Source organism: Alternaria postmessia, assembly GCF_024291825.1.
Source record: "Alternaria postmessia strain BMP 2775 chromosome Unknown scaffold_4, whole genome shotgun sequence".
In the NCBI taxonomy this organism is placed as follows: Eukaryota; Fungi; Ascomycota; class Dothideomycetes; order Pleosporales; family Pleosporaceae; genus Alternaria; species Alternaria postmessia.
This window is the reverse complement of record NW_026260077.1, coordinates 452,066-478,717: the sequence shown is the minus strand read 5'-3', so window position 1 is coordinate 478,717 and position 26,652 is coordinate 452,066. Positions and strand designations below refer to the sequence as shown.

General features: G+C 50.6%; 9 protein-coding genes across 9 annotated transcripts; 4 read left to right on the top strand and 5 right to left on the bottom strand.

The window, feature by feature from the left end:
• J4E82_001190 (uncharacterized protein) lies at positions 1–1,582 on the bottom strand (the record flags this gene model as incomplete). Its single annotated transcript, XM_051727506.1, has 4 exons — positions 1–483; positions 530–655; positions 704–1,106; positions 1,428–1,582. The coding sequence occupies 4 exons, from the start codon at positions 1,580–1,582 to the stop codon at positions 1–3; spliced, it is 1,167 nt and encodes a 388-aa protein (XP_051592819.1).
• Positions 1,583–4,027: 2,445 nt separating this feature from the next.
• J4E82_001189 (uncharacterized protein) lies at positions 4,028–6,533 on the top strand (the record flags this gene model as incomplete). The annotated part of the gene is made up of 6 exons (XM_051727505.1): positions 4,028–4,288; positions 4,347–4,596; positions 4,667–4,771; positions 4,836–5,330; positions 5,380–5,480; positions 5,541–6,533. 6 exons carry the CDS (start codon positions 4,028–4,030, stop codon positions 6,531–6,533), a joined length of 2,205 nt encoding a protein of 734 aa, XP_051592818.1.
• A 224-nt stretch (positions 6,534–6,757) lies between these two features.
• Positions 6,758–9,976, bottom strand: J4E82_001188 (uncharacterized protein; the record flags this gene model as incomplete). The annotated part of the gene is made up of 3 exons (XM_051727504.1): positions 6,758–7,020; positions 7,072–8,551; positions 8,597–9,976. 3 exons carry the CDS (start codon positions 9,974–9,976, stop codon positions 6,758–6,760), a joined length of 3,123 nt encoding a protein of 1,040 aa, XP_051592817.1.
• A 620-nt stretch (positions 9,977–10,596) lies between these two features.
• On the bottom strand, positions 10,597–11,612 carry J4E82_001187 (uncharacterized protein; the record flags this gene model as incomplete). The annotated part of the gene is made up of 3 exons (XM_051727503.1): positions 10,597–10,761; positions 10,815–11,416; positions 11,609–11,612. 3 exons carry the CDS (start codon positions 11,610–11,612, stop codon positions 10,597–10,599), a joined length of 771 nt encoding a protein of 256 aa, XP_051592816.1.
• Positions 11,613–13,296: 1,684 nt separating this feature from the next.
• J4E82_001186 (uncharacterized protein) lies at positions 13,297–15,863 on the bottom strand (the record flags this gene model as incomplete). Its single annotated transcript, XM_051727502.1, has 4 exons — positions 13,297–13,913; positions 13,972–14,030; positions 14,622–15,793; positions 15,858–15,863. 4 exons carry the CDS (start codon positions 15,861–15,863, stop codon positions 13,297–13,299), a joined length of 1,854 nt encoding a protein of 617 aa, XP_051592815.1.
• Positions 15,864–18,346: 2,483 nt separating this feature from the next.
• Positions 18,347–19,927, bottom strand: J4E82_001185 (uncharacterized protein; the record flags this gene model as incomplete). Its single annotated transcript, XM_051727501.1, has 2 exons — positions 18,347–19,622; positions 19,686–19,927. The coding sequence occupies 2 exons, from the start codon at positions 19,925–19,927 to the stop codon at positions 18,347–18,349; spliced, it is 1,518 nt and encodes a 505-aa protein (XP_051592814.1).
• A 928-nt stretch (positions 19,928–20,855) lies between these two features.
• On the top strand, positions 20,856–22,970 carry J4E82_001184 (uncharacterized protein; the record flags this gene model as incomplete). Its single annotated transcript, XM_051727500.1, has 2 exons — positions 20,856–21,645; positions 21,700–22,970. The coding sequence occupies 2 exons, from the start codon at positions 20,856–20,858 to the stop codon at positions 22,968–22,970; spliced, it is 2,061 nt and encodes a 686-aa protein (XP_051592813.1).
• Positions 22,971–23,825: 855 nt separating this feature from the next.
• J4E82_001183 (uncharacterized protein) lies at positions 23,826–24,643 on the top strand (the record flags this gene model as incomplete). Its single annotated transcript, XM_051727499.1, has 2 exons — positions 23,826–23,898; positions 23,952–24,643. 2 exons carry the CDS (start codon positions 23,826–23,828, stop codon positions 24,641–24,643), a joined length of 765 nt encoding a protein of 254 aa, XP_051592812.1.
• A 1,167-nt stretch (positions 24,644–25,810) lies between these two features.
• Positions 25,811–26,570, top strand: J4E82_001182 (uncharacterized protein; the record flags this gene model as incomplete). Its single annotated transcript, XM_051727498.1, has 2 exons — positions 25,811–25,978; positions 26,040–26,570. The coding sequence occupies 2 exons, from the start codon at positions 25,811–25,813 to the stop codon at positions 26,568–26,570; spliced, it is 699 nt and encodes a 232-aa protein (XP_051592811.1).
• Positions 26,571–26,652: the final 82 nt, after the last annotated feature.

Here is a 26,652-nt window from a genome sequence, read left to right as displayed (position 1 = left end):
TCAAGCCACGTTGGAAACTTCCTGTCTAGGAACCTCCTGCTGCTGCCTTTCCACTCTATCCGCTTCCTCCAAGGGGTAAGGGGCTGAACCCGCCTTGTCATACTGCACGCCTACGGGACTCTCATTTCGTACTGTACTCTCGTACGTAGTAGATTCTGGAACAGGGGCTCCACTTGTTTCTCCCGCTCCAACTCCTGGCACGGTGGCTCCCGGCATTGCACCCACTCCGAGGTTGCCTGCATTCGAATGGATGGGCTCAACATCCAACTGGTAATGGCGAAGATCGTCTTCCGCGTCGGTGAGTACCTGGCGTGCTGCTTCTACCTCTGCGAACGGAGGGTGTACATCGCCGGGGACTATGGGGGTGTCGTCGACAAGGTTCAAGAGACGACGAGCGTGCTTGGCTAGGATGATTTGCTTCTCAGCACGTTCGATAGTGGCTGCGAAGTGGTGGTCGTATGCCTCCTTGAACTTCTGACGAGTCTGAAATGGTCAGCGGGTGATAACAGTCTTCGTGGAGCTGCTGTACAATGTTGCTGAGTTGCGCTTCGGCAACCAGGCTCTGTGCCTCCGCGCGTACGAGCTCCTGTTCGAGCTGGACAATCTTAGTACTCTGAGGTTCTTTGTATTTCAACTTGGCGATCTCATCCGACACCTGTTGTCTGGTTAGTACGAAGTCGCTGGCTAGAGCGAGAGGCCGTACCTTGGTTTTGTGGTCTCGGCTCGGCTGCACTGAGCTTTCTGTGTTGCGAATCTGCTTCAAGACACCTCGGTATTCCTCCAACGCTTGTGCATAGATATCCTCTTGCTCGGCAATCTCTGCGAGCAGCACTCCGAGCTTATCTGAAATCTCCGAGATCGTCTCGTCCTCTGTGGCCTCACCCCATTCCGAGAGCTGCTGAGCAATGCCAACCCGTTCACGTGCCGCAGCCTCGTAGGCGCCAATCGCATGGTTTTCAGATTTGATGATCTTGAACAGTTTCTTCGAAAGCTCCGGCTGCTGCGTACCTCTTAGGGAAGCCATTGTGAAACGGTGCTTGGGCGCGGACTTTTCCCCACTGCCGCTACCGCTGCCCTTCTTCGAGCGGACTGAGAGTGACCGATTCCTGGATTTTCAAGAAGTGATTAGCGAATATTTGGGGTCATGCGCGCGGATTCCTTGCATAGCAAGAGAATGTGCAAGACACTACAACACCATCGTTCGACTGCTGAAGTGGAAGACAATAAGAGTGAGACAAGCGTGATGCGCATTGTGATACTGAAGGTAAACGACTCGAGGACTGACTTACATCGTGTGGGTAACTGTTGCTTTGGTGTTTGTGTAGGTCTATACTCGTGAGTTGTTAGCACTACTAGGTTATGCGCCGGAAGAGCAGGCGTGTCGCGACGCGATCTGTGTGTTGACATAGAGCCATGTGGGAATATACCTTTCCGTGGGTATAGCAAGACCGATTGCGAAGTTTCCAGGATTTACGTATCGGGCGGTAAACAGCTGTTGCTTGAGTTTTGGGAAGCGGGGGTCAGCCTGGGGAAGTCGTGCAAGACCCGGTGATGTCATAGGCGTGGCCCGGAAGCTGCGCATCGCGAACATGGCATCTACAGCTAGTCACACAGCCATCACTGCCGAGGCATCCGTCTTCTATTGTCAAACTATGACCACTAATGTCAAAGTTCCATGTGATGAAGACTCGAACTCTCCTTCGTCTCTGTTATCCTATGCGCCTTCCATCTCTATCGTACTCATTCGACCGGACGGCATATCCGCAAGCTAGTGTACGAGCCTAGGCCATGTAGCACCTTCACCTCCGCGACTGTCAAAGCAGGTGTAACAAGAGAAAGCTTCTGAGATGCTGTTGTCTGTGATACAGCCCCTAATCCTGAGTATTCTAGCTCCAACAAGATCATCACGACACAGCCTAGTAGTCCCTTTGCCTCCTTAACAACATCCAATGTGCTGCCACGCCTCGAAACCACAAAGCCTATGTTTGACGAGCTTTGCTGCACAAGGCCTATAGATCTTGCGATATTGTCAACACTACTAGTCAGTAGCGTTCGAGCATGTATCGTTTCTAGGTAACCGCAGAGGATACTCACTGGTAAGCCACTTTCTTATACAGTATACATGGACGCTCGAAGTGTAGCCGTCAGTCAGGGGCTCTGTAAGGTGCTTCTGGCTTTATGTTCGCGCTCGTCATTGCGAACAAAAGTCGTACTGAATACCTCCAGGCTCACTCACGGGCGTATTTGTTGGCTTGTTGCAATACCATGTAAGTACGCGATTCAAAAGAGCGCAGCCATTTGACAAATCTCAGAAAAATATATTATACTCGATTTCTCTAGCTGCGATACAAAAGGCTGCATGGATCCACAGTACCGGAACGCGCACTTACATCACTCTGTGTCAGCCACATCTGAACAAGTAGTACATATGCGCGCTTGTATCCAAACGGCAGGACATTGTTGTGGGCAACTTGCCTTAACACACGTGGAGGTGGCCAAGTGTGATATGTCTAAAGAAAAACACTTGGCTTTCCAAGGGCGCTTCGCATCTTATCTTGTCGGTACGACCTTCCCGCTGCGTCAGGGGTGATCCTCAAGGAACGATCCAGACTGCGACGAGGATGTCCGGTGTCACCTAAGATGACCATCCTTTTGTTCCTTTATGCACTTATGGGTGCCCTTATCGACCTTCCTCCGCGGACCCAATCTGTTTTACCTACAGCTACCATCTCACTCCCCATCAGCTGGTTAGATGCTCACCGCTAAAGCTAATACATGGGTATGATCAGCGTCTGTTGTGCCCTCACGCATTCTTGATCCATCACAGCCTAACAGCTATTGTAGTTTTGTGGCCTCATGAAACGAAACAGCATGGTCCATGTAACCACATATGTCCTTAGGATCAGGCTGGAATACTACAACATTCGGGCGCGACAAGCTCCTCTCGAGCTATGCGCTGACTGCCGGTACCCAGCCCCGAACTTAGCCATGCAATGTGCAGCGAACGAACGCTTTGCATATAGCAGGCTACTATTCTTTGCGCTATTCAGGCTTACCTGGTAGCGTTGTTAACAGTCGAAGACTTGGCGAAATGGCCGGTTTCGACTTACCAATCACGCCAATCCGGGGGCGGCTGGACCATGAGCATTTCATAAGCACCGAGAAAAGATCAACTTCGGGAGCGGGACCCTGGAGAAGTGAACAGTGCCAAGCCGGCTGCCGCGTCATTATCGGATGTTTCTGTGTCCAACGGCGCATTTTGGCCTATCCGTGGATCAGAACGCAACGATCTCAGCACAGCACAGTGCAGGAATGCATTTGGCAACAAGCTGTTGAAGATGCCGAGAAATTACTGCTCAACTCGACAACCTCACCCGGATTCCAAGGATTAGCTCCGCTTTTTTTCTTGGCTAAGTGGCACGGTGACCTGACGTGACTATCATCATCAACGAAGAGATCGCAACTGCTATTCTATTAGCGAGTCAATCCAACCTAAAAAGCTGGCAGTTTAGTCTCGCGGCTTGAGTCTTCGGCTGTTGAACCACCAGGATCACAAACACGCTGATCAATCTGAGGAAAACTCGGCGTGATACCGGCGTAACGATGTACGGCAGTCGACGAGATCGAGAAATTACGCCCATCTTCATCACATCCTGCCTGCAAGGCGGCGTTCTGCCCAGTTGTGGAATTACGCGTGCATCATGTATATGCAGGTCAACGTCCCAGCCTCCAAACCCTTGGCATCCATACAAGTGCCTCGAATAGACTCGCCGTAAGTGGGTACCGTTAATCCGGGAATTTCCCAAACGCGCGATGATCGTTCGGTTTGTCCAATACAAGTCGTGCTATTCGATAATTCAGGACTGTGGAGCGATGATGTCTAAACTAGCATCCATGTCGAGATGTGCACGCTACAAGGTCGTACCGCTCTGTTGCCGTTGCTGTTGACGTTGTGAGGCGGTATAAATCCACAGCTGTCCGCTCTCTTCTGTAGCTCACGTCTTCCAGAATCTCTGTCTACTTCAAGATGGTGCGAGTTCAGATCCTGACGGCTGCTACTGCCTTGCTGCATATTGCTCAGGCAGGATGCCCTTACATGGATGGTGACGCTGTCGTTCGCCGAGATGACAATGCTGCGTCGACTGACGATTTCATGGGCCGCTACGAGGTTGACGACAGCGATGTGTACATGACAAACCCGGTCGGTGGTCCAATCGAGGAGCAAGAGAGTCTCTCAGCTGGCGAGCGTGGTCCAACACTTCTGGAGGACCAAGCATTCCGAAGAAAGGTGAGTTCTTGGAAGACACAATACTGATGAGATTTCAACTAACTTCATATCTTTACAGATCATGCATTTCGACCACGAGCGCGTTCCGGAGCGTGCTGTCCACGCAAGAGGAGCCGGAGCCCACGGCACCTTTGTTTCTTATGGCGATTACTCAAACATCACTGGCGCATCTTTCTTGGGCTCGTCAGGAAAGGAGACACCGATCTTCATGCGATTCTCCACTGTTGCCGGATCAAGAGGCAGTGCTGACACAGTGCGAGATGTGCATGGATTCGCTGTTAGGTGGTACACTGACGAGGGAAACTTCGGTACGTTACGAGTTCTTATCATCAGAGTTCTTCTTGGCTGTGTTCTCCTTCTAACCATACCTGTTGATAGATATTGTTGGAAACAATATTCCGGTCTTCTTCATCCAAGATGCAATCAAATTTCCCGATCTGATCCATGCCGTCAAGCCAAAACCAGATTCTGAGATCCCACAAGGTATGTTGCGAATGCACGAAATGCATGTGGAACGTAAACTAATGTGTTGGCTTCTTCTTTACAGCGGCCACTGCGCATGACTCCGCTTGGGACTTCTTTTCCCAACAGCCCAGTTCCATGCACACACTTCTGTGGGCAATGTCAGGACACGGTACCATCAGGTCTTACAGGCATACCGATGGGTGGGGAGTTCACACCTTCCGCTTCGTGACCGACCAAGGCAAATCCAAGCTCGTAAAGTTTCGCTTCAGGTCGCTACAAGGCAAAGCTTCTTTGCTGTGGGAAGAAGCGCAATTGACCGCAGGCATGAACGCCGATTTCCACCGCCAAGATCTGTTCGACAGTATCCAGCAAGGATTTTTCCCAGAGTGGGTGTTCGAGGCTCAAATTATGGAAGAAGAGGATCAGCTTCGATTTGGCTTCGATCTTCTAGATCCTACCAAGATTGTACCTGAGGATATCGTGCCCTTCACTCCGCTCGGAAAGTTGACCTTGAACCGGAACCCACGCAACTACTTTGCTGAGACAGAGCAAATCATGTTCCAGCCTGGACACTTAGGTATTGTGACTGTACAACATGCAGAGTAGGCATATGCTAACCCTGATAGTTCGCGGAATTGATCTGACGGAAGACCCTCTGCTTCAAGGAAGAATGTTCTCTTACCTTGATACGCAGCTGAACCGCAATATGGGTGGCCCTAACTTCGAGGTTCGTTTTGATTCTACGAAATGAACGTGAGACAAAGACTAACTTCGATCCTCACATTAGCAAATTCCTATCAACCAGCCTCGCGTACCTGTGCATAACAACGAAAGGGATGGCGCTGGCCAGATGTACATACCTCTCAACACGGCAGCCTACTCTCCAAACACGTTGAACGAAGGATCTCCGCGACAGGCAAACCAAACTAGCGGACGTGGCTTCTTCACAGCCCCCAGCCGCTCCACAAGTGGAAAGATTGTCCGATCCGTGTCCAGCACATTCGCGGATGTCTGGAGCCAGCCTCGCCTGTTCTTCAACTCGCTTCTGCCTGTCGAGCAACAATTCGTGGTCAACGCCATGAGATTCGAGACCTCGCAGCTGAAGAGCGATGTTGTCAAGAACAACGTGCTTATCCAGCTCAACCGCATCTCTCACGACATCGCCGTAAGGGTGGCAGAAGCGCTGGGTATGACCGCGCCGGAAGCAGATGACACTTACTACCATGACAACAAGACTATTGGAGTTAGCGCTTCTGGTGAGCCATTGCTCAAGCTGGATGGCCTAAAGGTCGGCTACCTTACTACTGCATCCTCCTCTGGCGAAAACGCACAGGCCATGAAGTCAGCTCTTGCTGACCTCAAGGTTGGAATGACTGTTGTAGCCGAGCATCTTGGCAGCGATATCGATCAAACCTACTCGGCTACATCCGCCATCCAGTTTGATGCTATCATCGTCGATGGTAGCGCAGAGAGCCTCTTCGCACCCGCCGCCAGCCTGGCCAACTCCAACTCAACTGCTTCGCCCCGCAACGCGACCAGTAACGCCCGTTCGACTCTCTACCCTGCCGGTCGCCCACTCCAGATTCTCCAAGATGGATACCGCTTCGGTAAGCCCATCGCTATGCTCGGTTCCAGCAACAACACTGCTTTCAGCGCGGCCGCTATCGAAGCATCTACTCCCGGCGTCTACAGTTCAAGCGACATGTCTACAGTCGTAGATCAGCTATCTGAGGGTCTTCGCACATTCAAGTTCTTGGACAGATACCCTCTCGACAATTAGAGAAAGTGCGTAGTTTACCAAGGCGTGTTTTCAACGTAACATTTCGGTTTGTTCGTGTATCAGGCACTCAAAGGGAGCGCATATTTAGTGTATATACCAGTAGCTTACACAATGACATGCTTTGAACACACTATTGTTGAGCGAACCAGTCTTGCCTGGTAGCAAAGAACGTAAGAAATGTAGCCAAGCCGTGTAGAGTCATCACTTCTGTGCATTGCGTGTATCTACTGTAGTTTCAGATCCTCCTCACTCAGCACGCCGTATAGCTTTTCGATCTCTTGCCCAATTATATTGAGATCATGCGCGAGCTGCCCAGTCACCAGCGCATACGCATACAACAACTCGTAGTCTTCATCGTTGGCGATGACCTTGCCCAGTCCGCTCTGTCGGAACTCAAAGACCTTTGCTAACAATCGATCGCGCGTGTGTTCGACATTGGGCAGTACATCGTTGAGTGGATAAGCTAGCTTCATTGAAGAAGCCATGACTATTGCGTGTTAGTAGGTGCGCTTTGTACAGCTTGATGGATGTTGCTTACCTGAAAACAAATGACTGATGCGCCAACTCAGATCCATCCATTCTTTTTTGGTATACCTCAAAGCCTCTTTCTCGCCTTCAGATGCCTTCAAGTCTTTCAGAATCACGACGTTCATAGCATGGAAACTATCCAATATACGGCTAGTCGCGCCTAGAATGATCTTGAAGCTTTTGTCCGGGAAAGGGCCCTTGAGCTCAAATTCGGCAGCAGCTGATGCACGCAGTGTATCCAGATGAGATAGATATCGACGAAGCTCCAGTTCTTCGCGTTCGGACATGTACGAGTACGTCCGACTCGAGTTCTCGTTGGATTCAAGTAAGGTCTTCAGAGGGCCACGCTTCCAAATCAACCCCATCTTGAGCCATAGCAAAGATGTGCCCTTCTTGACTTTGCGACGTGCTGAGATGGGCCAGATGACCCTCGTCACGATGATGCCCCATAGACAACCAGCCATCACAGCGACCACACGATGAAGCACAATCTCCCATATCTCAGGCGAGATACCGCCCTCGTCGTCGTCGTCTTCCTCGTCTTTGACAGACAGAGAGTATGCGTAGAGTGCAGAAAGGTTGTAAGTCAACAGGATGAAGCGACCCATAGGCCCTTTGCCCTTGCCCACAATGATGTAAAAGCAGAACAGAGAGATGAGCCAACCGAAGAACCCCAGAACGAAAGCATGGTCATCAGCTGCAATCCATGCGGCGATGGCAAGTACAGCCCCAAGACATGTACCAGCAAAACGTTGGAAACCAGTGGTGTTGGAGGCACCAATAGTCATCGAACAAACCAACATGTACGACAACAGGCCCCACTCTCCACGCCAATGACCGTAGAATCCCCGGGTCGATTGGATGAATGACCACATGGCGTAGAGGACTGCGCCTATACCAACCTTGACAGCGAATTTCAGGTCGTCTCTCCTAAAGACGGCCAATGAAGTCCATATGCGGTATGACAGCGGCTGCTCATTCTCTGACTTGTATGGATCGCCCCGCGTCGACTTCCGGTAGATGGGATTATGAATCTCATGCGAGCCTCCAGGTGTCTGGGCTTCTGTTTCATCAACAAGACTGGACTCTTCCGAGCCATCTCCGGATGTAGTCTTGTTGCGCCCACGTTGCCAGAATTTTAGCCAATTGTAGGTTCTTTGTCGCGGATAGCGATTGACGTTTCCTTTTAACTCTTCAAGAATATCAAGAAACGTGACCATATCTTCGGCGAAATCCAACAACGACGAACTGAAGTACCCACAACTTGCGGCAACCTCTTCAAAGTCGGCTGCGACCTCTGCGGAGCTGGCCCTGATTGGTATCTTGTTCTTGTAGACAGCCGAAAGAGCTTCTCGTCGTGCGTTTGAAAACAGTGCTTTCGCGTCGACCAGACTGTGACGAAAGTGTTCGTTGATAGCCATGTTGTACTCGGGCCCGGGTCCGAAAGGTAGTTCAGAGAGGACCTCGCGTAACGTGTATGCTAAAGATTTCTATTGAGGTTAGTACAGGTAGCAGACTGGACTTTCTGAACATACCATTGGTGGCCCCAATTGAGCAATAAACACAGAGAACATGTCAGCAGGCGTAAGGTTCGACTGCAAAAGATTCGTGACTTGGCCAGACTTCTTCTTGGTCGGAGTAGACTCGTCGTCGGATCCAGCTGCTGAGGGGTATGCGGATGCTTCAGCAGAACTCTCGGGCAGCTCATCGATGGAGGCGAGGATGCTAGTGCGCCTCTCGGTATGGCTGAGACTGGGAGATAGTTGCGGCGGGCTTAGTGACATGGTATGCTCGGAAAATATTGACGAGGTAACGGTTCCGTTGGCAGGTATAGGCTGATGCGACGCCCCATTTGGTTCCGACTCTGACTGCGCCAATAATGTAAACTGAGTCTCAGCAGCACTCCGCAGTCCTCCACAGCTCTGCATTAGCTTTTCCAGACATTTAACAAGCTTGGCGTTGATCTTGTACTCCTCCTCAGTACCTAGAGCGTAATGTTCAAACTTGGCTTCTCCCAAGTTCTTTACAAGAGTCTTGAATGTGGCCTGGCTCTTCTTGGAGGCCTCGACATAAGAATCGCTTTTGAGGTCTGATTCAGCACCGGAAAGGAAGCTGAGGGTAATGCCGTTGAGCATCTCGGCCATAGCATCGGTCGACTTGATGAAAGTGTCGCGGAATTCGTTGCGCGCCGACTTTGGCTGCACGAGGAGCGACACTAGGGCTGAGGCGGAACAGCCCAGAATTATCATCTTCAAGACTTGCCAGACCTTGACGTAGGAGAACTTGGCTGCCTGAACAGCGCCCTCTTTGGTCAGGATGGTGATGAGGGCGAGTGAAGTCAAGGAGCAAGCCACGTTGACGAGAGGATTGCCCAGCTTTTGTTTTGTCCATCCAACAAGTCCCAGGCCTCCTCCACAGAAGACAACGAGCACTATGACATGGCCTAGTACTAACAAGTCATGGTTTCCAAAGTATGCAGACACGGCCATGCTTGAAAAGGAAACGAAGGCGGCATACATGAAAGCGGCAAAGGCCAAGATGACTGCCTCGATCATGCTACCAGCTGAGCGGGCTGGATGGAAATAGACAGTAATGGTGGCGACTATGTGCTTTCCATCGTTCTTGCCCAGCAGTCCTGCAATGGCTGGAACGAAGGTGGCCAAGGACCCGAGAACATAAGCCAGCGAGCATTTGAATATGCCGATTCCAGTATCACTTGTCGCATACGCGTAGGCTTGTCGACATTTGTTTCGGACTATGACTCTGGCCAGTTCGACTCTTCCCATGTCCCGGTGCCGCTGTTCATCGTATTGGCCCGGCGCAAGCAGAAACTCGGAGGATTCGGAGGGTCGGTGTTGGGATCGCCGCAGAGTAAAGGCTTTCTTGACGCGTTCGCCCGTCTTGGGTTGGACCATGGTCGCGCTGCGTAGCTGTATCTCATGGTGAGCTCATCGCCTGCATTACTGCCCGGAGACGCGACTTACACTGGGCCGCAGGAAGCGGCGCTCAGCCGGGGTTTGTGGGGGCGTTTCGTTGGCCATGGTGCACGTGGTAGCCCGTGGATTCTGATCAGGACCTAGGACATGGCGATACAAGACTTTGAGCGTTGCGCTGCGGAGGCGCGCCTTGCATTGTTGGACGTGAACCCTGCAGATGCCCAGATGCAATGGCACATGCGCTAACCGCCACAGCCACCCGCATGCCACATGGCTTCGGTGCTTACATACTGTACTACCCGCGCGTCCGGAGCATCATGACCATGGCGTTCGTGCTTGCCATCATCACTTCCGCAGTGTCATAGGAGTGTGACGGAGAACGCGCATCGCGAGGGTTGTGGTTGGGTTGCACTTGCCGAGGTGAAGACTAGCGGCTTCTTTATACGAATTGGTCATCACGAGCGGTACCATGAACCTCGACATCGCTTCTTACATGTCTCCGATTCCAGACGACTAGCATATCCATGACCCCATCTACCATCTATTCAAATCCCACAAATCCCACATTCCAAGAACCCTATGTTTGAAGCCTTCTCTGTCTATACCGTCTGCGCCAGCCGTCGAACCATGAAGCCGTCGAGAAACGCCAGACTGGCATCAAGACTTGGATCTAGTAACGACTTTCCAGCTGTCATAGGCATCCGTTCAGGCGCAGGCTGAGATAGATAGGCTTTCGATCTCGTACGATGCGCTGCGCGGAACAACTGCACCTTGCATCAGTATTGTCCGAGTTCAGGTTTCGATGTGAAGTACTTACTCTCAGCCGTCTCAGGATCTCCTCAAAACTCCGCACTATTTCCACGATATTCTTGTCATGCATATCTGCCTGGCCGAGTGATCGACGAAATGAGTGTTTTCTGAAAGCATAGCATACTTCTCTCTGCCTCTTTGGCAAGTTCCTTTCCATGTCTCTTGGCGCAAGATATTGTTCAATTCCCAAAAACGCATCTAGCGCCTGGAATAGCAGTACCTGGTTACCGCTAAGCCCATCGAACGTCTCCCACTTGTCTGTTTCCTTATCGTAATGGCCAATGCCCCACGCCTGGAAGCCCTGCACCTTTGACAGCCAGACAGAATGTGCAATCATCTTATCATGCAGATTGTCCATGTAGGTGCCGAGTACAAGTCGCATCTGTGATGCAATATTTGCAACATGGATGGCGCAAGCTGCGTTGTCACCACGTGTGAAGGTGATGATCGATCGTGCCATGTCGTAGTAGACGGGCACACCGAAGACTTCGAGGTCGTAGAAGATGCGGAAGAAAGTCTCTTCGCTGGATGTCACTTGCAGCTCCATCCCTGTGTTGATCCTGTGTATGTAGGTGCCCCTGCGATCGAAATTGAGCAAAACGTTGCTTGCTAGACGGTTCAGTCAGCTTTGCTGTAGCAAGGAACTTATAGCAACTAGGCAACGTACTATTATTCCCTGCGTCAGACGCACAACCGAAGTGTCCCTGCATTGCGATCCAAGGTTCAACCAATTCGATAGGCAAGTCAACTTCTCTCTCCCGTTGAGCGACTTTGACGATGGGTATGGTGGCCCATCTATACGCATGTCGGCTGACGGCAACACAGCAGTAAAAGGCATTGTATGTATCGCGGGTAAAGTCAACCCAACATCCCGCATCAGTTGCTTGGAAAAGCTAACAGCTTCGTTAGCAAGTTAGCCATCTGTATAATCATTGCTACTCTCCTTACCTTTGCAACTTCGACGAGATCAACGCGGGCATTGAGTAAATCGCGGAATCGCTGTCGGAAATTCTCTATACGTAAGATGTTGACTTCGTCATTTAGAGAAGGGGTCGCTTGGGGAAGGAGGGGTGCGAGTTCCAGATATATCTCTTTGTACGGCTGTAGAGGCGTAGGCCAGGTCGTATGTGCGTGATTGGTGTTCGGTGGCCAAGAATTTGCCCCGTCTTTCTGAATCATATCACTCAATAGCTCTGCTATCTCATGGTGTTCCGCCAATGCTATGATCTTTTGGACCGTACTTTCTTTCTTGTCGTTTGGACTGGGCTGATATATCGGTGCAACCACGGCTCCGTAGACGATGCGTCTTAACCATGCCGTAGCTAGAGTGTGGAGACTGCCGACCCTGTAGAGACTGGATGGGAGGCACCAAGCCAAGGGCTTCGGTGCGCGACTCAAGAATGACAATTGGAAGAGTACAACTGCAGTGAACAGAGCACTACTCAAGATAAGTGTGAGTAGCTCCATCCTGTGGTGTTGATCTTAGGTATTTGGAAGAAATTGGATGATAAAGTGTTAGGTATGGATGATCCGATGGGGCTGGTCGTAGTTGTAGATAAGAGATCTGTGCAGAAGGAAGCCCCTTTATAGGGACGCGGCATCCTCAAGAATTGCGAACGCAGTAGCAAGCCCGTAATCGTAGATGTCTCACCCTAGATGTCTTCACCGAAATCATTAGGACGCTCCGGGCGCCAACGAAACCTCCAACGCTTGGTCGCTTACAATTCAATCTATCTTAGCCCTTCAATATTCTGGCAACTGTTACTTCCTGTGGTTCTAACAGCCCCTTGCTATCGATACTGCGTCTGTCCGCAACCCTTGATACTTTACACTTACAGTCACGTAGCAGTTCTCGCCTAGAAGGAGTAGACCCCTTGCGCTTCAAGCGTTTACAAGTACGTTCCGTGTGGCAAAGGTAAGCGTTCATAACAACCAAGGAACAGCTGATGCGAAGTAGGATTCTTTCCGTAAACCCGCCTATACCAGGTGTAGCTGCCAAAACACCGAGCAAGTAGACTAGTCAGATCTGCCTAGTAGGTAACGTAGTCGTGTTCAATAAACAAGTATTTGAAATCAGTTGACTGCAGCCAGAGACAGGTCTTAGTGGTTGAGATTCAGATTGTTGCCCTTGTGAAGGTGGAAGTGTTCACCGGTGCTTGGAGTTTGTAACACTATACAAAGTGACCAGATGTGTCAGTACACCACGAACTTCAGATCGCAAATAATCAGCTGATTTTGGTGCTACTGGAGGCTCGCTCCGCGATAGGCGGGAGTCAAGCTTTCTGACGCCATCTGACGGATGTCAGATACCACCATGCCTAGGGATGCGCCACTTTGTGTATCGTGTTCTCGAAAATGGATAGAAGGTGTTCAGAAGCTTGAAGCTAAATAAAAGTCGCCGATTTACTATGGTGTGTCGAGATGGCGTGGTGGTATTAGGAATGTGAATGTATTGGATCTGCTAAGAGGGGTATCGGACACCGAGCTGCTTACAGGTTACCTTCCTGTCTCTTCAATCGCTCGAACAACTGTACAAAGGCAGCCGGATCCTGTGCTCCACCGACTTCATACATGCCATTTATGGTAAAATTGGGAACGCCAGTGATCTGTTGTCGACGCGCCTGCTGCACTTCCTTATCAACCTCAGGGCCTCCCTTGCCTGCCTCCAACCAATCCTTGATCTCTTTCTCATCCAGCCCAGCTTTGACACCTGCCTCGGTTAAGATCTCTTGGGTAGTAATATCCTTCTCATTCTCGAAGTATGCAGCGAAGAGCTCCTCAATCACTCGCGTCTGCATTTGCGGGCCCTTGGTTTTTCCAAGTTGTATAAGCCGGTGCGAATCGCGTGTGTTCCCAGTCTTGCCGCCGTATTTGAAGTTGATTCCCTCCTCTTTGCCAATCTGTGAGAGGCGCTCTTGCATCATTGCTGTGCGCTCTTTGCCAAATTTCGACTCGTACAGTTGTTGCTTGTCGGCGCTCTTTGGCGCATCGGGGTTCAAGTAAAAAGGGAACCAGTTGGTATCGAAAGTGTCTGTGGAATCAGGGTGCTTCTCCTTGTAGGCCGCGATACCCTTCTCCAAGCGCTTCTTGCCTACATAGCACCATGCTATAAATTGGTTAGTGCCGAATATCCATTTACTGGATGCTTTTTCATGGGGACTTACGGCACACAGTGTCGCTTACAATGTCGACCTTGAAGTTGGTCATTTTGCGTAGACTTGCTCTGAACGCCACGATGTAGGTGTGCGAGATTGATTTCGCTGATGAAGTGATGTCATAGTCGCCAGGTTACATGCTCTTTATACCGAAACGTATGGCGAGTATTGCTGACAAATTAGGCGGAAGAGGTTGGAGTCGCGGCGACCGGCCAAACTCGCCCTTGTAGTAAATTCCGCAGCTGTTCCAGAAAGATATCTCCATTTCTTCTATCGCGTACCCGCTCGATTATCAATTCGCCTTGCAGGCACATGCGACCCCAGTATGCTGACCCGCTACAAGGTGCCGAGGTCGTCGTTAGGGGGACGTGGGGTAGCTTTGGTGATGCTCACTCTCGCCCCCGAAGCTTCCGCGCTCACAAACCAGCTGTTTCGTGCTTACAATAGCATCAGAAAAACGACACCTGCAGAACAATTTATATGATATGTCTCGACGTTGAGTTGAATTATGCGTTGTTCAATAAGTGTCATGCTAATATAAAAAGCCAAATGTCTACCAACGCCGCGCTATGCCAAAAGACAAGTTGTCGCTCGTAGTCGTCAGACACGTGCGAGGAGTTTAATCCAAACCGAAAGCATGTTGTCAGCCAGCTACTTACTTATTTAGCTGCTGCTCTCTTTTCAACGCCTCGCGGAACTTTGCGCCACGGACCAAGATCAGGAGAACTCCTGGTATGCAGAGGAGGTCCAAAATTCCTAAGCCGGTGAACGCCCATCCCCAGCCCATTCCGTCCAGGATGCTACCCATGATGGCTGCGCAAATCGCTGCAGCGACATTGCGAAGAAATCCTCCTAATGCCACTAGACTGGCAGTCTGAGCAGGATCACACTCAGTCTGGAATGAAGTGCTAGTAACGAAGACGACGGAAACACCAACTGCTGCGAGAGCTGAACTGAACAGACCCGCTGCTGGGTGCACGTGATTATGTGCGAACCAACCGAACATGATTTTTCCAGCCGCTGCGATAAGAAATCCGGGTATCTGGATGGCGATTCTCCGCTCAGGTGCAACCTTGCCATCAGAACTGTTCGCGATGGCCCTTTTGCGCATATAGTCAGAGAGTCGACCTACGAGGATCGAAGCAATGAACATCGCAATACCGGGACAAAGGAAGCCATACCCAACCTCGGCAGTTGTCCAGTTGTACCCTTCCTGCCAAATGGTGGGGAAGGATATGTACATGCCATATAGACCGGCAAACTGGAAGGCACCATTGAAAGAGACAATCAAGTGAGGAGGATACTTGAGAAGGTGCATGAATTTTCGAAACGACGGTCGGGGAGCTTTCGGAACTTTCATGTCTGTACACGGTTTTGTCCGGAACTTTGGTATCGAGAACCAAGGCTGGTGCGCAAGGGCTGTGCCGTTACCCACCAATGACCGCAAGGTCTCTGGCATGCAGAATACGATGGCAAGGTAAACCGGAAGACTGGCGAGCGAGAGGAAGCCAAAGACCCATCGCCATCTGGTCTCGGTTGCGAACTGACCGCCTATAAGTGGACCAAGGATGGGGCCAAGTTGAGGTCCCATGAGAAACCATGCTAAGGCGGATGCACGTCTGGCGGGCTCTGTGATATCGGCTACTGTACCAGCTCCGACCGAGAAGACGATACATGATCCGAATGCCTGGAAGATACGGAGAAAGTATAGGAGAGCGATGTGTGCTGGCAGCAAAGCCAGTAATGTGTTGGCAATGAGAAAACTGCCGAGTCCGACCATGTACACCGTTTTCCTTCCGCCAACGTCAGAGGCTGCCGCACCGAAGAGAGGCTGTGGATTGTTAGTTTTGCGCTCTAGTACACCGGAAGGAATGACTTGCAGCAACAGCGAACACCACCATGTACATTGAAACTGTACCATTGACTGCGGTTTCTGATGTTTCGAAGATCTTTTGGAACAGCTTCAGAGATGGCAGGTAGACCGCTCCGCACAGCGGTCCAAAGAAGCCTGCTGCTGTAACAACACCCAGGATAAACCTTCTGCGATTGACCGAGAAGGCCGAATACGGTGGAGGAGGTGGAGGAGGAGCAGAATCGTTCGTTAATGACTGCTCAGATTCATCGATGGCATGTGGTGAAGGGTAGTCATCGCTGTCGAAGCTTTCACGACATCGATCGTAATGATGGGCCTTCTCAAAGTCGATTGGAGAACGCATGGCAGAAAGCAGTATCGATGTGATGCGACAGATGATACACAGTGAGCCTTTTTGAGATCAAAGGACACGATAAGACTGATATGTATGAAAAAGACACTAGCATCGCCGTGTGTTCGGAGCGTCCTACGTGCCGACTATGCGCTGCGTAAGACTGCACAACTCAAGACCTTGTTCTGGGCACGGTTGTGTTCTGCTTTACAGGCTGTAGCACAGCCCTACCCTCCCTCGCAACCAATGGGAGGACATCCTGGTACAAAGGCGTATTTTCGTCTCGGCTGCGGTCAGCTCCTGCGAGAGGAACGCTTTGGCGCATCCCGCGCCACTTTGTGTATCGCCAAGCGACCCGCTATTCCAGTCACAGGGATTACCAGCCGCAGAATTGGCTGGGAAAAGCATTGTTGGTGTTGGATATGCGGGACGGATAGACGAATACATCGGCCAGCTCTCGTCCAAAAACTACGTCTTGCTTGAGACTCAACACTTCTTACTGCATTACGTGGTTTGCACAGATGTGGCGGCCCGTTACAACTGGCTCCGAGGACAAACATTCAGAACCTAGATATGCAGCCGTCTGTGCATAGCAATCCGAAGCAGCATACTAGCATTACCCATGGACCGTGCACTGTCTGGGTATGGTGTTTGATACAACACCATCAGCAAAATAGGTCTATTTCACTAGCGCCTGTCGTCTAGCACTGCGAACCCGAAGAGCTGGGGGACGCGTGAGGCTGAATTGCTTAGCGCCACACTAAGCTGGATAAGTTTGTCCTGAATACTCCGCCTTGTCAACGATTCGCTGAGGGTTGACTACAATCTTCCCCGCATCATCGCGCCTTGGAAGTGTTGCAAGGCGTTGCTGAGATGGATGCAGCTACCAGAGAGGTTATCATGAGTCACCCAAAGCTGGACGGAAGAGCACAACGTGATTGCATCTTTTTCATGAAGCTGTGACAAATGCATATGCATCAAATACTGTTTATCTAGGATTTGAAGTACTGCAGCATCAGATCGAAGATTCACACAATCAGTTCGAAACAGATCTCAGTCCTGATAGGCGTTGAGTCTGCAGTAGACATGCGACTCCTCACCAACACCTAGGGGCCATTTGAGGAGAGTTTGACGCTCCATCTCTACCAATCACGATTCGTTCAGCTCTGCTTTGGGCACTTAACTACTGAGTTTCCTTTTGTGCTACATCTGTTTTCGATTTTGCGGTTGAAAATCTGCAGCTAACGGCATCGCCGAAGCCTGTTTCACTGAGTGCACTTGACAGACTCAACAACTGATCGACTCGAGTGCTGTAGTCGTTCGCTATCGCAGTGAGAAGGTACATCGTGCTCTTTCGCACATGTGATTACGAAGCACAAACTTCGCTGAGTGGGTAGAATCCTGGTTGCATATCCGTTTCTGCAAGAATCATAACCTCTTTCAACACGACAACGGAGGAATCCACCGTAAGCAAGTCACGTTTTCAGCACGCCTGATTGCGGCATGGTAAAATCGCTTCTGGCGTATCGTTGCGCCGAGATTGCACTTTCTTACTATCTGTCCCCACCCTTCCCGCTTGGGTATACTATGTTTATTGCGAATCTCCACATCACAATACGTCCAAGCCAAAAGTCAGTCGAAGGATTTATGACACGTTGGATCCGATCCACTTTATAGCTTGGAGTAAGCCTTATTTTCTGTGGTATTTGCGGTAGTACTAGGATGTGCGGGACAACTGTAGCATGAGCTTTCGCCAGGCGTCCCATAGCCGCCTGGTGCATCCCCTGCCCTTTGCTACCCGCTACAGGGTTGCAATCCTTCGCACAGTCACATCGTTTTGGACCCCACGTCAAACACGCTTGGTAAACGGTGATCTGCAGAGGGCATGGTCAATCCAATTGAGCAAGCATAACCTGTAAAGTCAGTATACAGTGCAGGCGCTCGAAATTTTGAAATTTTGAAGATGAAATGTATAGGTTGAGCATGTAAAGCACTTATCGATGCTGTTGCACGACAGTCAACTCACCCCCATGGGAGGGTTCTCCAATGTTTAAATAGTGGAATAAAATAGTTGGGACATTAAGAGCCAGAATCAATAAACATTGCATCTAACACATGACACATATCCAGAAACTCCGATCGCTATGCACACATATGCAAACCTATTGTACCCAATACTTTCACTTCTCCGTCAACTTCTCAAACTTCAATTTCAAGCCTCGGGGATACAACGGCCCAGCAGGTGTCATCCTACCGTCCCAAGTCTCATCTACCCTCCATCTGCACCCCCTCACCAATTTTGCCAGAGTAATTCTCAGCTGCTGCATCGCAAACTTCTGCCCCAAACAGGCTCTTCTTCCACCATGGAAGCTGATGAAAGAGCCTTTGGAGTTGGCGCGACGGTATAGGTGGTTGATCTCCTCGTTCGTGGTACCCCAGCGCTGCGGCTTGAAGTCATCGGCATCATCGCCCCAGAACTCAGTATTGCGATTTGTGGAGTATGCGTTGTAACCCATGTAGACACCGGAGGGTACAGGTATCTTGTTGCCAAGTACGACAGGTGTTGTTGTACGGCGATTGATAAGCTGTGAGATTGGAGGAAACATGCGTAAAGACTCGTAGAGGACTGAGGTGAGGAGTGGCAGGTCGTGGAGATCGGCATAGGACGGCTCGTAGTCTACGTGTGCATCGGCAGGGAAGAGGGTTGAGATCTCTTTGCGAACCGCTTCTTGGACTGGTGTATGCGTGCCGAGCAGGTACATAAGGGACATGAGCGCGAGCTGAGGGTTCTCATGGCCGGCTAAGAAGGTGCTGACGAGGTTGTCGTCGAGATCCTTATCGCTGAGTATACCTTCGCGATGCGAGCCAAGCAGCCTACAAGCAACGTTCCTGTTGTCGTTCTCATTACAGACGTGTTGGGAATGTCCCTTGGATATGGCAGTGCGGAGAGTGCCGCGGAACTGCTTGCTGAGCACACGACCGAGCTTCCGAACTTCCAATGGTAAATAGTCGAGGAATGGAAAGTTCATGAAGATAGGCTGGAAGATGATCGGCTTGATTTTCATCTGAATCATATGTAGTGGTGCGTCCACATGCTGCAGCGTCTCAAAGCTTGAGCTATACAACACTTCTGAGAGATTGGCGAGCGCATACCGGTGAAGAAGTGAGTATATTGGGATGCCGTTGCCGCCAGCAGTCTTTGAGTCGCTCAGAAACATGTTCCTGAGCATTCTGGAGTTCTTCCAGATTTGTTCCGAGTCCTGGTCAGCTTGCAGAGCGGGTTTGATGACTCGTTGGTAGAGTCTCCATTTCTCGCCATGGGCGCTGATGATGTTCTCGCCCGTGTACTCGGCGAGCACACTGTGCGGAATCTTGACTTGATTTCCAGACTTGGCATAGGTGTCCTCATGCTTGAACATCTCCGCAATGTACGCGGGTTTGGTTACTAGTATGTTCCTACAATTCGACATGCGAAGTTAGTGTGTGCCGCAAATGTGTCAGGTACATTGGCGGACTGACCATTGTCCACCAAAGAATAACTTGACCGCACCATATCTGGCCAGAGGTTCCTTGAGATATTGTCGGTATAGCTCAGCTTGGTCAACATCCTTGAAAAGCGGTAGAAGACCATAATAGAATGGTATGGTTGGTATGTTCTTTGGAAAATTACGGGGTGGTGTAAAAAGGTAGACAAAGAATGAGAACACACCGAAGACGATAGCGAAAGCGGCGATAAACACCAGCGAAAGAGACGAAACCATGATGCTCACTTGCTACAAATCTGATAGTACTGACGACGACTGTTTAGCCAAAGCATATATGGAACTAGCCGCCATGCGAGAAGGATCTCAGCCCCAACTCGGTAAGTTGGGGGCGGTGTCTAAGCGAAAGCTGAAGCGAGATAGGCTGGCGCGCATACCCTGCACGCCAGCTCCATGCACCTACTTTTAGAAAATAAGGAGTTTTGGATGGTAACGTTCGGATCCTGTTGTAACACCTGGGTGGAAACAACCGTTTGTTGTGGGGCTGACAGGGGCGGAGATCCTTCCACCCAGGTTATGCTGCCAAGCAGTGCATACGCCTGTCGTGGGGTCATGATAGCTCTGCAACGACCACCTGTCTAGACCTGTTGTTGCATGATGGCTCGCTGAATCCTGCCGTATGACGGACGTCTGTGCAAGATAACTCGCCGTCTACTCGCAGAGTCACTTCAGCTAGCCCCAGGCAGCTGCGGATGCCAAGTTCCCTAGTTATGCATCCCGGCTGGCAACAGCATGCCATTTGTCCCACTGCAACAGCAAAGCATCAAGCGGATCCACACTGCCGCCAGGCATGTTGAATGCGACGGCCAGTTCAATGGGCTGACCCGATGCGTAGCGAGGTTGAATTGTGCCGTAATTAGCGTACCAGTCGGTGTGCGGAGTGCACGAGTTGTGGCTTGTCGTTGATGCTATCCGCAGCTGGCTGGGGCGAGCGCGCTTTGACCGAGTGGAGCATCACCTTTGTGATGTTTGAGACATGTGTGTTGAGTCTCTTTCATATATTAGAAGCCGGCTTGTTGGCGGTTCTGCAGGCCAGTAAACAGCCCCTACAATTGCTCAACGCACGTTTCTTCATTCCATCTCCTTTGTTCCGACTCTTAGCATTTTACTTTAGCGAAAATCTGCCTCTTATCGTCAATCATTTACCATGGCACCACTAAACAAGTCCATCAACACCTACCACTGCATTCAGGGCCTGTACTGGAGGAATGCCTCTGGTGAGCTCCTGGCGGTCGAAGGCAGTAACTCCAAATCCTTGCCAGAAATCTGGACACAACTAAAGGACATCGTTTGCTCCACAGAGAGGCAATGGGCTCAGCTCAATCTTCCCTCTGGCAAGTCCATCAAGACTCTCCAGATTACAGCCGATATCCCTGCTCTTCTTAACATTCGTTCGAGTTACCCTCCCTCATATCAACAAGAAGAACTCTGTACCCAAGTATCCGAGATCGAACACGAGAATGGTCTCTTCTTAGGTATGCTGACATCGAGGCCGAAGTCTGTCAAAGCCGACGGCTTCGGGGTATGGGCAGAGCGCTTCATTCTTCTAGAGACCGAGTTCCAGCCATTTGCGAACATCTCAGCATCGACGACGCCATGGGCAGCAAAACACCGAGAAACATGTGCAACGATAGCCGATATCTTCGAACGTAGACTCAAAAACGTGTCGAGGGACGACCAATGGCATGTCTGTGGAAAGGAAGCTTTCTTAAACCGCGTCTACGGCTACGTCGACAAGAACCTTCCCATCCAGCTTGCCTTACCTGCCTTCCCTTGCAAATCGCCCAATCCGAATAAAGTTGGGGGTATCATGCCAGATCTAGCTGAGCATATCGCCATGGACGCACTCCATGAGTTCGTCAAGGAGGTCAATACGGTTTACGAGCCTGGTGCGACCATGTGGGTTATCAACGATGGCCACGTGTTCTCCGATTGCAGTAAGTCTTCCCTGGACTCTCTCTTCCAGGAACAGTACTAAGCATAGATGACAGTCGGCGTTGACGATGAGATGATCGACACATACGATGCTTGCATGGCTGCGATATACAAGGAGCGCTATCCGGAAGATGTCGGCCCTGTCCCGACCATCAAGTTCAAGGGCCTGAAGAATATCTTCTCTGCTGACTCTGAGGGCTTCCAAGGTCTCCAAAAGCTGCTCCTGAACTCCCATCAGATGCCGCACCCTGTGAAGACCAAGCTCACTGGTGATGCCGAGCTTTGTCGCAAGCTGATGTTGGGGATTGGAGGACCTGACCGTGCGTATATCCGTCAGTTGATCGAGAAGCAGGAGCCCGACGCTCTTGGTCTCTACCGCGGCCAGACTCGCTTCATGTTGGAGGACCTTGCAGACATCCCTTCAGTCAAGTCGCTGAGCGGCAAACAAAAGAAGAAGACTGCTGCTCTTGTGGCTGAAGAAATGATGTCTCGCAACCAAGCCTACTCAAACTTGACTGAGCTTCTGCTTCCCAACTACGTTCGTCTGTCCATCCACGCACACAACAACGCAGGCCCCAAGTTCGCTATCCGTCTTTTACCAGCAAACATGGTTCGCGCAATCGACTCTCTGGAGACGCGTCTCGAGCCAAATCCGGTCTACGAATACCAGCTTCCGACACCCTGGCACAATTGCATGATCAAGGTAGAGGGCGACGAGTTCATGTATCTGGCTAAGGCTCAAGTGGCCAGAAAAGCACTGGAAAGTCCAGACTTTGATGGCTCTTGGGTTGACGGTCCAGATGGATCGTACTTCAGCTTGAAGCGCAAGTCGGCCGCAACGAAGGATGCTGTTACGCTTCCCGAGCTTATCATCCCAGGATCTACCCCCACAGAGAAGATCAGTGTCTTCAATCAGAACAAGAAGAGCACGATCGTGCTCGTCACACCCATCACCGAGAAGAAGCGACCCATTATCATCTGTTCGCCTGTCGTTGGCAAGAACAGCCCAATTGTGGTCACGTCGCCCACCGCAGACGGACAGAGACCCATCGTCATCTGCTCGCCCGTTGGTCGCAAGCAGGCCATGTTCTCACCGATCGCTGATAAGATGCGCTCTCCTGTCGGTTCCCCCATTGTGCGTAGGAAGACATCAGTTATCGCGTGCGATCCCGCCGCAGACAAGGGTGCTTCCGTCACCGTCTCACCCATCGACCCGAGTCCTCTTAGGCGCCAGGATACGCATTTTGTTCAATCGAAGGAGAAGAACAGGTTGCGCAAGCTCATTCCAGTCATCTCCATGCTTCGTTCGATTCGGTCGCAATCTTAGGGTGCGCATAGTGGTTCCGCTGCAGGTTGCGCTTTCGCATTGTCTGTTTCTGCGCTTTCATTAGCATATTGTAATTTATGAAGTATAGTGAGATCGTCACCTATATTGATACCTCGATTCCAATGCGTTTGGCGTTTGGGCGCAAGGGCGCCTCTTAGGTTATCTATTCATGACATAGCGAGTCAGGTTTCGACTCACGATAGTTGTATACAATTTGTGGCTTCTAGTGTATTCAGTACTGAGCGCATAGTGATGACATGATTGCTGTGTATGGATGAGCGGGCAATTAAGACGCGATCGCGTTCGTGGCTCGGGCATTTCCCCACACCCCACACGGACCGTCTGCACTGGTGTCTTTCTTCGCCTATCTACTACTATGGTACATCTGACATTGTCTATGCAGGAACTTGCGCAATCTAGCGCAACACCAACCGCGCATACCTGCGAAGAAGCTGAACATATTTAACCCCTGAGCAAGATTGTATGACAATGCTAACGCGATCCAGCTGTTTGCCAACGCGCTTTTGTAGAGCTTCCACACCACACCTTCGCCGACCCTATGAGTATTCTCATCGCAGATTGGGAATTCACCGATATGGAAATATGGCTGGACGCCTTTCCCCATATTTCATCAAAAGCTATGTGTGGTTGCAGGCTTTGGAACTGGCCAAGAGTTCCATATTGTTTGTGATAGAGTGCACGAGACGAACACCTAATATGTCTACGTGACTCAATTGTGGAAGCTTCAACATACGATTGTGTATGTGACCAACGTGATTCAAATAGCTTCAAATTGCATGGTAAGACTAACGTCTAGCACTTTGCTCAACAAGTTTCATATTTCTCACATACACCATGGGTGGCTTTTTACAGTTCATCTGGCCTATTGTGTCTGTTCTCTCTATCCCCCTCGTCTCGACAGCAGCTTGTAAGAGATCACTAATTAGGTTGGAAAGCTAAGAAAAGAGCTGACTTCATCAGTGTCGAATACGCCCGTACCACGCACCTATGGCATCGTTCTCTTCCGCATGTTCGACATGCTTGATGTATACGGTCCATCAGAGATCCTTCAATTCATCGGCGGATCGTACCCAACAAACATTGTGTACATCGCCGAGACTCTGGAACCAGTCACCACGCGCCCAGTAATGGCTGCGATGAATCCACTGAACTCCTCTGTGTATCCATCTATCACGCCTACACACGTGTTCGAGACAGCACCGGACCTAGACGTTCTCATCATTCCTGGCGGTCAGGGATGGCGCAATCCAACAAGTTTGAACGCTACTATGGCGTACATCAGGGAAACTGCACCGAAAGTCCGACAAGTCCTCACTATATGTACAGGGTCAGCTCTCGCGGCTCGTGCTGGTATACTGAATGGCAAGAGAGCTACTGCGAACAAATCTTCATGGTCAACGACAGTAGCAGCCAATCCGAATACAACATGGGTCTCGTCTGCTCGATGGGTGGAGGACTATTCAAGCTCACCGCCTATCTGGAGCTCATCCGGAGTCACAGCTGGCATCGATATGATGCTGCATTGGGTTGAGAAGACGTATAGTGCGGAAAACGCAACAAACATTGCGCGATTCATCGAGCATGTGAGGATTACAGATCCAAGCATCGATCCATTCGCCAGGAACGAGACTGTGGCTGAGCAGGCATACTAGTCGGGCGGTTCAACAAACCATGACCGGAAACAACACTGACAACAGTGAGATGCGCTTTTAGTTGGTCTTCTGTCGTACCAACACCGCCAAAGAGTCTTTACCCAGCCAATCTGCCTTGACGTTATGTGACGTGATATACGTAAGCCACGTTGGCCCGCGCAGGACTGCTCTTTGAGACAAAGATCTCTCAGTGTTGAGAGCCACAACGCACTGATATCATCGCAAGCATGCCGGAGTTTTGTCGCTTAGCCAATTTGTCGTTGCATCCAACACGCACATCGCATGCTCATATGCCCCAACCCCTGCAGTAGTTCGTCCTTCTCTTACCCTTGCCAGACTGGCACCCATATCACCGGGATGCAGCCGCACGATATTCTGCTGCGCTTGCAATATAAGTCCATATATCGCACGTTGACTTGAAAGTATTCTGCCTGTAAGCTGCAGTCCCAACAGATGCACACAAGCGGCCCGTTCCCCTCGCTTCACCAACAAACATCCACCACCTGTATGGATCCAACATCTCGCTGCATCTCAAGACCTGTCAGACTTTGTCGACTGTTATCTTCACGCAGGATTCGGAGGGCGTGAAATGTGCTCAGAAACCTTCTCACTTCATTCGACCTCTAGACCTATTCCGGTATAGCTTTCTGCAGGTCGTCCCTGCTTGTCAAGTCTCAACGACCACCACCACACGGATAAGCGGGTCTCTTACTGCGTTATCTTACGATATGGTAGGCTGAGATGGTTATGGGAGATACTTGCGCAAGGCCGTATTCGGTGAACGGTCTGTGAGCACCACGCCACTTCGTGATGATGGCCGTAGAAGCTTTCTGGGCCTGTGAAGTGCGCAGAAGGTTGCATCACCCGAAAAAAGGCATAACCGCCGTGCTTTCATTGATATTTGATACAACCTTATATTGTGTGATTCCCATTCTGCCGTAAACCCTCTTCAGTTTCCCCAGCTCTTGAACGTAAACCGCGTTGTGGTGATTGCTGCTTCCTTTCAACATCTATCGCGCTTGGAAACTTGCTCATAACTTGCTCAACCTTACTTGAGACGAATTATTGAAGTAGAGTCATTCCTTGCGCTGTTTCAATTTCCCAGTAGGTTCCCAATCTTTTGCAGTCCCTACGATATAACTTTGAACCCTCTTCTCACCTCCTTCCATGCAGGCGCAAGCAATCATGTCAATGGCTCAAACAAGCACAGGCATGGCTATGCCGAGCATGACTATGACACCGACTGCCAGTGACATGATGCCTATGACAACCTCATCAGGCGGCATGGGCGGCATGGATGATGCAATGGACATGATGGGTGGATGCAAGATCAGTGTGAGTCCCGTTCCGTGTACGTGCGCTATCGAGTGCCCCAGCTAACATACGTATCTCACAGATGTTATGGAACTGGAACGTAATCGACACATGCTTCATCGCAGAGTCCTGGCACGTTCGCTCCAAAGCCATGTTTGCCGGTTCCTGTATCGGTGTCGTCCTCCTTGTCATCCTTCTCGAGTTTCTGCGCCGCGCAGCCAAAGAGTACGATCGCTACATCGTCTCACAGTATTCTAAGAAGTTCGCTCCCTCAACAATCGGCTCCTCTGCCTCTTCTTCATCAAGCAATGACGGCACGACTAAGACTCCCGCCGCTACAACTACATCCGCTGCTCGAGCACCTACACCCACCACAACAAGCAAATTCCGACCGAGCGTTATGCAGCAGGCGATTAGAGCGGCACTGCACATGTGCGCATTTGCCGTGGCCTACTTCGTTATGTTGTTGGCTATGTATTACAACGGATACTTCATCATTTGCATTTTCATTGGTGCATATCTGGGCTACTTCATCTTTGGATGGGAAAGCTTCAACCTCAGCAGTGGCGGCGATGACCGTATGCAGGAGAACGCTACGGTCTGTTGCGGATAAAAAGACATGATATGGTCGATTCAGTATCGCACGGTTGTTGTATCACATAATTTGAAGATGTGCGAAGGAATAAAGACTTCAC